Source organism: Entamoeba histolytica, genomic scaffold, assembly GCF_000208925.1.
Source record: "Entamoeba histolytica HM-1:IMSS scf_1104750518699 genomic scaffold, whole genome shotgun sequence".
NCBI classification, from domain to species: domain Eukaryota; phylum Evosea; order Mastigamoebida; family Endamoebidae; genus Entamoeba; species Entamoeba histolytica.
The window spans coordinates 17,860-28,330 of NW_001914882.1; the positions used below are offsets into that span (position 1 = coordinate 17,860).

Genomic DNA, 10,471 nt, shown 5'->3' on the forward strand with positions numbered 1-10,471 from the left:
TCATCACTTAATGATTTAAGTAATTTTGGATGAAGTTCTTGTTGAAGAAATTTTCTTGCATATAAAGCAACAAAGTCATTTGAAATAGATGAAAGCCATTGAAGTAAATTATGAACTTCATATAATTTAGTAATAACTGCCATTGAACCTTTTTCTTTAGCAAGACTAAGTGGAGATTCATTTTTATTATTTAAACAATAAATATCAGCACCTCCTTTAACTAATATATTAATTAAATCTACTCTATTTAAAACAACAACAAAATGTAATGCAGTATTTTTTGCTTTATTAGCAACATTAATATTTGCTCCATTGTCAATGAGAAATTGAACAATAAGACCTCTAAGTTTTTGATTTTTAACAGTTTTAATAAGAGGTGTTTCAAGATATGAATTTGTAGCATCAATTTCAGCATGTAATTCAACAAATTTTTGTAAAACTGTTTTGTATGATTGAACATTAGCAAAATGATTACAAAAAATATGTAAAGGAGTTTGTTCATCTCTATTTTTTGCATTAACATTTATTCCTGGAAATTGTAATAATGCCATAATAAAAGAAGCATCAGAAGTAAATGTATTACATACATAATGTAATATTGTTTGTTCAGCTTCATCATATTTATTGATATCAGCTTTTACTTTAATCATCACTTTGATTAATTCTTGTGACATATCAAAATCTTTTCTGATAATCATAGAAACATATAACGGATTCTCCTCTTTCGTTTTAAATTTTTCAAACGTTTTTTTATCTACTTTTTTCTTATTAAGATATTCTTTTACTTTATCAGCTGTCTCATTACGTACAATATTGATTAATTTCGTCTTCTTGAACATGAAATATAATGATTAAAGTTCGTCCTTCCATTTTTTTTTTTCTTCTTCTAAAAATGGTTTTCTTTTTATAGATTTCATTTTTATATTTCCAGTCATTCTTCGTTTCGCTTAATCATTTTTATTTCTTCGGGAAATGTCTCCTAATTCAAATGTTGTATTTTTATAAATGATTCTATTTTTATAAATAGAAAGAAATAAAAACAGAAATAGAAAATCCCTGTTAGTTTCAAAAAAGAAAATAGAACTATAACAAATCATTGTTAAATTTTTATAAATTTTAGTTTATAATGAAAGACTTTATGATTCAATTGGATCTTAATAAAACTTTGGATTTTCTTTAGTGGTAATGAAGTAAAATTAGTAAAGACACAAATGTGGCAATAGAATTGTCATGAGGTATTGCTTTTTTATTCTTCAATGAGAAGAATAAACTCAAATGAACTTCCAAAGATATTATTTGTTAGAAATATCAATCTCAATTCACTAAACCATAAAAAATGAAAATGAAAAACAATTAATTAGTTTGTGTTTGTTTTTCTAAAAACATAAAAATAAAGAAAGTTAATGAAATAAAAGGTATTTCTTAATTAATCAAGAAATTGAAAACATTTATTAAAAAAGAATTTAAAACAAATGTTGTTTATTTCAAAAGTGGTGAAAATGGTGAATAAAGAGGTATTAGAAATGTACAAAAAAAAAGATGAAAAAAAAGTTAAGACAAAACACACATTTAATTTTTTTTTTAAATAGTTATTTTTGATATTTAAGAAATTTCAAGATGAAAATTGATGAAAGGAATATTTTGTAGTTCATAGAACTCAACAATTCTCACAGTTATTAAAAGATACAATCTTATCTAATACTTATTTGAGGATATTAATAATTTAGGAAAAGAAATTGAAATTTAAGGGGTATTTGTTAATAAGAAAAAGAAAATACAAAAATAGTGTTTAAATAATTTTAATCTAATAATTCAATTGTGAAATGACAAAAGAAGTTTGGATAATCATTTTTTATAATTCTGTCACAATGGCTTATTGTTTATTGTATAGGTAAGTGCTGTATGTGATGTTTTTTGTGAAGGATACAAAAAATGGAAACAAGAACTTGTTGTTTATGATATTAATGAACAAATGCTTGTTATTTATACTAATGAAAAGAGACTAAGACCAAGTTTTAGAATGTCATTAAATGATGGGATTTTTGTTAAATTATTGAATGGAAGAACTATTGAAGATAAAAAGATTGATTATGGATTTGTTCTTATTGACAAAAGAGATCATTCATTTGTTCGAATTGTTTTTAATAATTCAAAAACACATGCACAATTTTATATTCCAATTGCAAGAGAATGTGAATGTTTTGGTTGTTTTGGTATTCCACTAGATATTGCTGTTCAACGAGGAGAATGGAAAGTTCCATTACCAATATATAGGGCGATTCAGTACTTACTTGAAGGGGATAATCTTCAAACTGATGGATTATTTAGAGTGAGTGCTGCAGGAAGTTTATTAAGTCAAACAAGAAATAGACTGGATAAAGGAAAAGATATTGATCCATCTGAATTTTGTGATGCAAATGTTGCAGCTGGTATTATTAAATTGTATTTACGATCATTACCAGATTCATTAATTCCTGTAGAATTTTCTGATAAATTTATGAATATTGTTCGTTTAGAAGATCCTCAACAACAAATAGAACAAATAAAAGAATTTATCAAAACACTTCCAGAACCAAATTTGTTTGTTTTTAAATATTTATTCATGTTTTTAACAAAAGTTATGGCAGAATCCAAAATTAATAAGATGGTTGCAAGTAATATTGCTATTGTTTTTTCACCAAATTTATTATTCTATGAAGATAGTCAAGATGGATTAATATTATCAAAAAATGTTAATGATTTAATTGCTAAAATAGTAGAACATTATAATGAAATTTGTGGAACAATGGAAGAATTTCCAGGAGATTTCCCTAAATTTAATCCTCAAAAAGAACAAGTGGATCATGAAAACTTTATTATTAAAAAGAAAAATTTAATTTTAAGAAAGTCTGTTCTTTTTACTGATATTGGAAAAAAAGTTGGATTAAAGAAAGAAACTGCTGAAGAGAAAAAAGCAAAAGAAGAAGAAATTGAAAAAGAAAAAACAAAAGAAGAAATGGAAAAGAAAGAACGAGAAAGATTAACAAAGTCAAGTAATAATTTAAATGTTCCTGAATCATCTTCATCAAATTCCAGTCTTGAAAAAGATGATAAAAGTGATGATTCTTCTAAATCTATTCAAACTCCTCGTGGTGGATTATTTGATTCTATTGTGAATTTCCCTAAAAACCATTTAAGACCAACTCCTAAAGAAGATAAAGAAGAAAGAAAACAAGGTAAAGAAGGTAAAAAAGAAGTATTAATGAAAAGAAAATCAATGAAACAAAAAAGTGATCCAATGGAAATATTAAATATGAGAGTTGGAATTATTGAAAGTCAAATCCAAGCTATCTTCCAAATGATGATTGAAATGAATAAAACAATTGATGCTATTGCTATTAAAAATGGTATTACACCAATTCATGAACAAGTTGAAAAAGTTCCACAACCATTAGACTCATTTATTTCTTCAGAGTCATGCGTTTCTGATCATTCATCATGTATTTCTGATAGTAAAAGTCATAACTCTTCAAAAATATCAGAAATATCAATAGATGTTGTTGCTTCAGAACCAATCACACCTAGTATAAGCACTCCTCGAGTAGTTGAACAACAGTCATGTAAAGAGTCTTCAGTTGAAGAAAAAATACCAAAAAGAAAAGTAACAAAACAAGATGAGTCAAAGAAGAAACGTCTTTCAAGAGTATTTGGTTCAAAGTAATAACCTTTTTATTAGAATTAAAAGAAAACCAAAAGAAAACATGAGATGAAATTCATTTTAATCAAATTTAACTTTACCTTTTGGTCGTTGATATTTCTTTTCATTAACTTCTTCAAATTCTTCAGGAGTATATCCTTTTTCAACTTCTTTGACTGACTCTTTTAATGCTTCATCAACAATTTGTTTTTGATTATCATCAAGTTTATTTCCAAGTGAAACAATAACATCTTTTTGAACACTAAGTCGTTTTAATGATTTCTTAAATTTCTTTGCTTCACATTTTTTCTTAACAAGATCAGGAGTTATTTGCTTATTATTTTTCATAGATTCAATTAATTCTTGATCAGTAACATATAGTCCTTTTTCTTTTAATTGTTTTTTAACAAATTTTCTAAATGTTTCAGCAGAATTAACATCTTGTTCAACATAATTACGTAATGCTTGTGGAATAGTTAATAAACCAATTAATAAACAAAAACTAAAGAATTTGACTGGAATAATAGTTAATATAGTTACTATTAATATTCCAGTAAATAACATACAATAAAATATCATAACTTTTGGTACATCTTTAGATAAAATACCTATCTTTTCATAAATCATTTCTCTAAAATGTTTAATTGGTTCAAGAACACTTTTTTTAAAACGAGTGTATTGAACATGTTTTACTTTTCCTTTCCATGGAAGCTTTTTTGACTCAACAACAATATCCAAATGAAGAACAATAAGAAAGAGAGAGATATAACCCAAACATACTGATAATGAATTTAAAAAATCAACTAAACTACAAATAAATAAAAAAATTGTAAAGGATATTCCTGCAACAGTAAAATAAGCTGTTGATCCATTGTCTCCACTAAAACAATTATATATATATGCTATATCCATTTTATGTCCTTTCCACCAACTAACATTTCCTTGAAGAATATCTGAATAAGACATTTTCTTTTTATTATAAGTTTCTTTTATTTTAATTTTTAATTTTATTAATTTAATTTTTTAAATAAATTTTTTTAAAAATATTCTTTTTTAACTGGTTTTTTTAATTATTGTTTTTCTTCTTATCTATTTTAATTTTTTAATTCATTTCTAAATGATTTTGAATTTACTTCAATAAACTGGTTTAATTCTTATTTTATTCTATCTCTTTTATGATAAATAATGCAACTCATTAACAACTCATAAAATATTGTAGGTTCATTCTTTTACAAGAAAATTATTAAACAATTCTTTTTGAATAAAAACAATTTTTTAAAGAATAAATTAGAATGTTATTTTTATTATTTACGAATAAAAGTCAGATAATAAATGTAAATCCAATAAATTAAGATGAACAAATAACAATAGAATTACACAGATTTAAATTAAAAGAAATTACCTTGAATCTAAATTTGATAATGCTACACATACCCCACTGAGAACATAAATCATTAAAAAGAGAATACAAAATTTACTAATTGTTAAAATTAATAAACTGAGTTTAAATAGTTTTCAAGTATTTAAGTTGAAGAATGAAGTTATAGTAAAAAACATATTTATTATATCAAAAAATTTGATATGAATTTATTTATTATTTAAAATAATAAACATTGTATTTATTCTAGTTTAAATCTTTAACAATAAATAAACCTGAATATTATTTATTAAATTATTAAATTTGAAGAAATTAATTGAAAGAAATTGAATGTGAAATATCTCCAATTAATTCTTTTGAATTGAATAATAAATCTTTGATTTTTTGAATTTGAGATGATGGAAAATTTTGAATATATTTAGTTGTATCAGCATTTACTTCAATACCATTAGAAGTTGAAGTAAATGAAGTAATTAAAGTACCCAGACAATTCCAAATTAAAGAAACGTCATTTTCACAACAATTTCTTTTAAGATAAGATAAATACCATTCATTTTGTTTTTTCCAAAGAATTATTGCATATTGACCATTTGAATCAAATCTCCCAACAAAGTCAATCACTCCAAAAATACCAACTTTGTTTGTTAAACTTCTTCCAAATTCAAAATGAAAATCAAAAGGTAATGATGGCATTCTTGTTCTTCTTGGTTTTCTTCTTTCATTTAATCCTTTTAGATTAATAGATGTATTTTTAAATGAAGGAATTAAATAAACTCTAATACCAAAATTTCCAGTGAGAAGTAATTCAAATTTTTCTTTAGTAAGAATTATATCATATGGAATAACTTTATAATCAAATAATGAACTAGAATGTGGTAGTCTATATATAAATGCTGATAATGATTCAATTGGTTTTATTTTATAAAATCCTAAAAATAATGAGATTAATGTTGAAGTACCAAATTGATCCATTAAAACATTTTTATAACTTGAAATTAATAATGATGGTGTTGATTCAATTTCATTAAGATCAAATGATGGTAAAATTAAAGTTAATGAAATACCACCAAGATTACTTAAATATTGAATAAAAGAAGGAGAATTTTTATTTACACCTTTATTTTGAATTTGAATTGATAATGAAATAGGATTAATTTTAAGATAATCTACAATTAATTGCATTGGATTAGATACTTTATATCGTTTTAATAATCTAAAATCATCTTTTAATTGAATTAATTTAGAAAGTAATAAAGTATCTGTTTGTATTTTTAATGGTTGAATATTAAATGTTAAAAATTTAATATATGTTAAACTTGTTTGAAAAGAAGGAACAAATGATATACCAAAATGAACCATTCTTTGAGTCTCTTCTTCTATCCATTCTGATTTATCAGAATTCATTGAAACAATACTTATTGGTCCAACATTATCTTCCCACATTGAATCAATTTGAAAATAATCACAACAAACTTCTAATGCTATTTCTTCATTTATTCCTCCAATACATTTAAATCCAAAAATACTTCCAAACAGTATTTCTTTAGCAAATTTATCAAAAACACTAATTCCAATAGTTAAAACTTTTAATTCCATTATTTTAATACTATTTTCTTCTACTTCTTCTTGATATTGAATTTTCATAACAACTCCTTTTTCAAGTTTAAATGAAACAATACAATTATTATCATTAATTTTTATTTTTGTTGTATTAATTTTAAAAGGTGAAACTTCTGTTCCATTAATAATGAATGTTTTTTCTTTATTTAAGTCTTCCCATGCAATTGGACATCCTTTCATTGATGGAATATGAAAAATATATTTACACATTTTTTGTTTAACATCTAAATCAATATTTAATTCATTTTCTATTCTCAATGTTGGAGATGAACATCCAGATAAAGTACATACAAATACATCATTTGTTCTTTTAATTGATACATGATATATTCCATCAAAAAATAAATCACTTGACATTGACTGATCTAAATTTAATAATCTTTTAATACCATTCCGTTCAAGTAATATTTGTTTTGTAAGTAATGGAATCATTGATTTGGGATATATCACTCCTTCTTGTTGGTGTGTTTTAAAGTTAAATGAATAATTTGTTTCATTATGGAAAACAAATTTATGTTGTAATGAAACAAAAATCATATGTTCACTTGGTTTTGGTTGGTAACAATGTTGAGATGAAGTAATAATGTATTGTTGTGTTTTACATGAAGCAATAATATTATAATTTAAACCAACAGAAACATTAAATGCATAACAATCACTTTTATCTTCTATTACAAATGTTGTACTTTCAGTAACAACAGAAGTACTAGATGGATATGCCTTAAAATCATTCATAATTTTCAATTCATTCCACATAATTGGAATAATTGAATTATTAATCACATAAACAGGAATCCATATTTCAAGTGTTGTTATTCCAACATTTGTTGTAAGTTTTCCTCTCATAAATTCATTAATTTGAAATGGTTTATCATTTGAAGGTAATTTAAAACAATACCTCTCTTGTGAAGGAAGATAATATCCATTCAATGCCTTTTCTAGTCTTAAACTTATTTCTGTTGGAATATCAGTTATTGTCTCTGAATGAAATGGATCAATAATAAGTTGATTAGATTTTGAATTTGACTTGAAGTGATAGTTAGTTTTATACGGTAATGATGAAATGATTTGGAATCTATTATATAAATGAATTTCATAAAAACTGATAGAATCAATTGATGATGTATTAAATATTAATGATATTGAATGATTGGATAATGATACAACCTCACTCTTTAATATCCCATCATTATGTTGTTCATTTACATCTGGCATTGAAATAGAAGAACCATTAGATAACATAAGATGAATAGGAATTGTAGTAATTATTGGATGAAATGAATATTCTTTAAATGGAGATAAAGTAATGTTATATGGTTTTGGATTTTGAAAACTTTTAAAAGTAAGTGAAAATTGTTCATTAATATGATTTATAAGAAGAATACCACTTGTTAATGTCAAACAATTATTTTTATATAACACAATTAATTTCCCACTAAATTTTCCATTTCTTAAAAGATTATATTGACTTGTTTTAAGATGAATTTGAATAGGTTCAAATCCATTAATATGAATAATAAATAACTCATGAAATGAAATTAACATTTCTGTTAATTCATTAATTGTATATTCTTTTGTTGATGTTTTAACAACAACTTTAAATGGAGTTGTATTTTTAAATTGAATCATTTTAAAATCAGAAAAAGAAATAGAGTCATTATCTGGTTTCTTTTGAAGTGAATAACAAAAATCATTAATGTCTTTCATAAAACTTGGAAAAACATTTAATGCAACTTCTTTACAAAAGATTTGAGGAATATTCCTTTGTGTTGATTTAATAGTAAAATTTGTTGGTTCTAAAACAAAGAACCATTCATCTAAATCATACACAAAACTAGTAACTTGAATATACCCATCACCATCCCATTTAAAAGAAGTGTTTTCATTCATAACTCTTCTAATAAACATTTCTTCAAATGATAATTTACATATTGGATATGACCACCATTTATTAGATTCATTATCATCTTTATATATTGAAATATCTATATTTCCATGTATTTGAAGTGATCTTAAAGCTTTTTTAACATTTTGAGAAATATTTAAATGAAATACACGTTGAATTGGATATAATTCAATTGGATAATATTCATTATTTGTATTTTCATTGCCAAAATGATGATATTGCATATATAATTGTTTTAAATTACAAATATCTGATGATGAAATATTAATGTCAATATTATCATTACAAATTTCTAAATTCCAATAAATGTCTTTTATTTTATTTCTTTGTAATATAATAATAGTTGTTGTAGGACAAAGAATATCTGGAACTTTTGTAATAATATGACTTGAAGAAATAATTTGATAATTCATTAAAATTATTCTTAATTGTTCATTTCCCCAGTCATTTGAATATGTCATACTTGTATATCCTTTTAATTGAAATACATCAAACCATTCTTTATCTTTAATATAAATAATCCAATGTTTAATAAAACATTGATAATCATTATAACTCTTTATTGTATTTATATTTTCTTTTGGCTCTCCATCAATTAAAGATGAAATAAAATTGAACGAACGTTTAATAGACATCCAAATTAAATGAATAAATTGAATAATTGTATTCATTATTGGTTTTAAAAATTCAATACACTGTTTAATTTGAATAGGAGAAATAGCAATTATTGGTGATGAAATATTTATTGACATTTTTTTTAATTGACCTTCATCTACCTTCTTTTCAAATTCAATAAAATTCGTTTGTTCATTTTGAGAGGAATTAAATAAACACATTTTTTTATTTTCTTTACAACTAATATCTTGAATTTCTATTACTTTAATATATCCTTTATAATCTTTACATTCTTTTTGAAAAAATACTTCTTTAATATTCATTAAAAATGAATCGTTAATATTTGTATGAATCCCTTGACATTTGACTTTGAATTTAACTCGAAATCCCATCACCAATAATACTTCAAGTGTTTTATATTTTTTAAGTTCTCAATAATTTTATTTTTTAAAAAACAAAAAAAATATATATATATAGATATTAAATTGCTATAAATAACAATTTATGATTATTATTTTCTTTATTCATCTAATCCTGCTAATGGGTCGAATAATTCTTCATTTGTTTGTTCTTTATAGATTGGTTCAGCTGCCTTTGGTTTATTCATTTCTTCCATTTTTTGTTCTATAATTTAATTAATGATTTAAAAGAATTAATAGAATAGAATTAAGTTGATGAATAACAATAAAATGAACAAACTTAATTTCTCTTCTTCCTTTGCTTTATCAATATCTAATATTTTCTTATAAATGTCAATATATTTCTTTAATTGTAAAATAAATGGAATAGTTGGATCTTGAGATTTAACGGTACATTCATGTAAATTTAATTTTCCTTGTAAAAACAAGGAATATAAATAAGATCCATGCATTTTTGTTTGTTTTTCTTTTTCAATAAGAATAACTTCATGCATAATCCATCGATATCTTTCCTATTTAAATTAATTTTATTATTTCTTTTTTAATAAAACAAAAAACAAACAAAAAATTCTGCTGGAGAAGTACTTTCTTGTTGTCCTTTTTTCTTTGATAGCTTTTTAGTTTTTACTTTTTTCGTTAATGTTATATTAAAATTGAATTTATTTTCTCTTAATTTAAATAGTTCTTCAATTGTATAGACTTTTATTTCTTCACCTGACATGTAAAACTATGTCTTTTTGAAGTTCTTTTTTTTTTTCCTTTTCTTTTTTGTTACTTCTTTTTATTATTGATTTTATTATTAGGTATAAACTATTAAAACTATTAAATTATATTATTACTTATACTATTCCTTTGTT

General features: G+C 23.4%; 5 protein-coding genes across 5 annotated transcripts in view; 1 reads left to right on the top strand and 4 right to left on the bottom strand.

Moving 5' to 3' along the window:
• The window catches only part of EHI_159190 (receptor-interactingserine/threonine- protein kinase 2, putative), a gene marked incomplete at both ends in the record, with an annotated part of 1,662 nt that extends 823 nt beyond the window's left edge, over positions 1-839 (bottom strand). Inside the window, one exon of the mRNA XM_001913476.1 lies at positions 8-839. Within this exon, the coding sequence (XP_001913511.1) occupies positions 8-839 (832 nt within the window). The remainder of the gene's footprint in view (positions 1-7) is intronic.
• A 984-nt stretch (positions 840-1,823) lies between these two features.
• Positions 1,824-3,700, top strand: EHI_159300 (RhoGAP domain containing protein; the record flags this gene model as incomplete). Its single annotated transcript, XM_648182.2, has 2 exons — positions 1,824-1,835; positions 1,892-3,700. The coding sequence occupies 2 exons, from the start codon at positions 1,824-1,826 to the stop codon at positions 3,698-3,700; spliced, it is 1,821 nt and encodes a 606-aa protein (XP_653274.2).
• A 57-nt stretch (positions 3,701-3,757) lies between these two features.
• Positions 3,758-4,642, bottom strand: EHI_159310 (uncharacterized protein; the record flags this gene model as incomplete). The annotated part of the gene is made up of 1 exon (XM_648181.2): positions 3,758-4,642. One exon carries the CDS (start codon positions 4,640-4,642, stop codon positions 3,758-3,760), a length of 885 nt encoding a protein of 294 aa, XP_653273.2.
• A 724-nt stretch (positions 4,643-5,366) lies between these two features.
• On the bottom strand, positions 5,367-9,587 carry EHI_159320 (uncharacterized protein; the record flags this gene model as incomplete). The annotated part of the gene is made up of 1 exon (XM_648180.1): positions 5,367-9,587. One exon carries the CDS (start codon positions 9,585-9,587, stop codon positions 5,367-5,369), a length of 4,221 nt encoding a protein of 1,406 aa, XP_653272.1.
• Positions 9,588-9,715: 128 nt separating this feature from the next.
• EHI_159330 (uncharacterized protein) lies at positions 9,716-10,335 on the bottom strand (the record flags this gene model as incomplete). Its single annotated transcript, XM_648179.1, has 3 exons — positions 9,716-9,819; positions 9,895-10,126; positions 10,177-10,335. 3 exons carry the CDS (start codon positions 10,333-10,335, stop codon positions 9,716-9,718), a joined length of 495 nt encoding a protein of 164 aa, XP_653271.1.
• Positions 10,336-10,471: the final 136 nt, after the last annotated feature.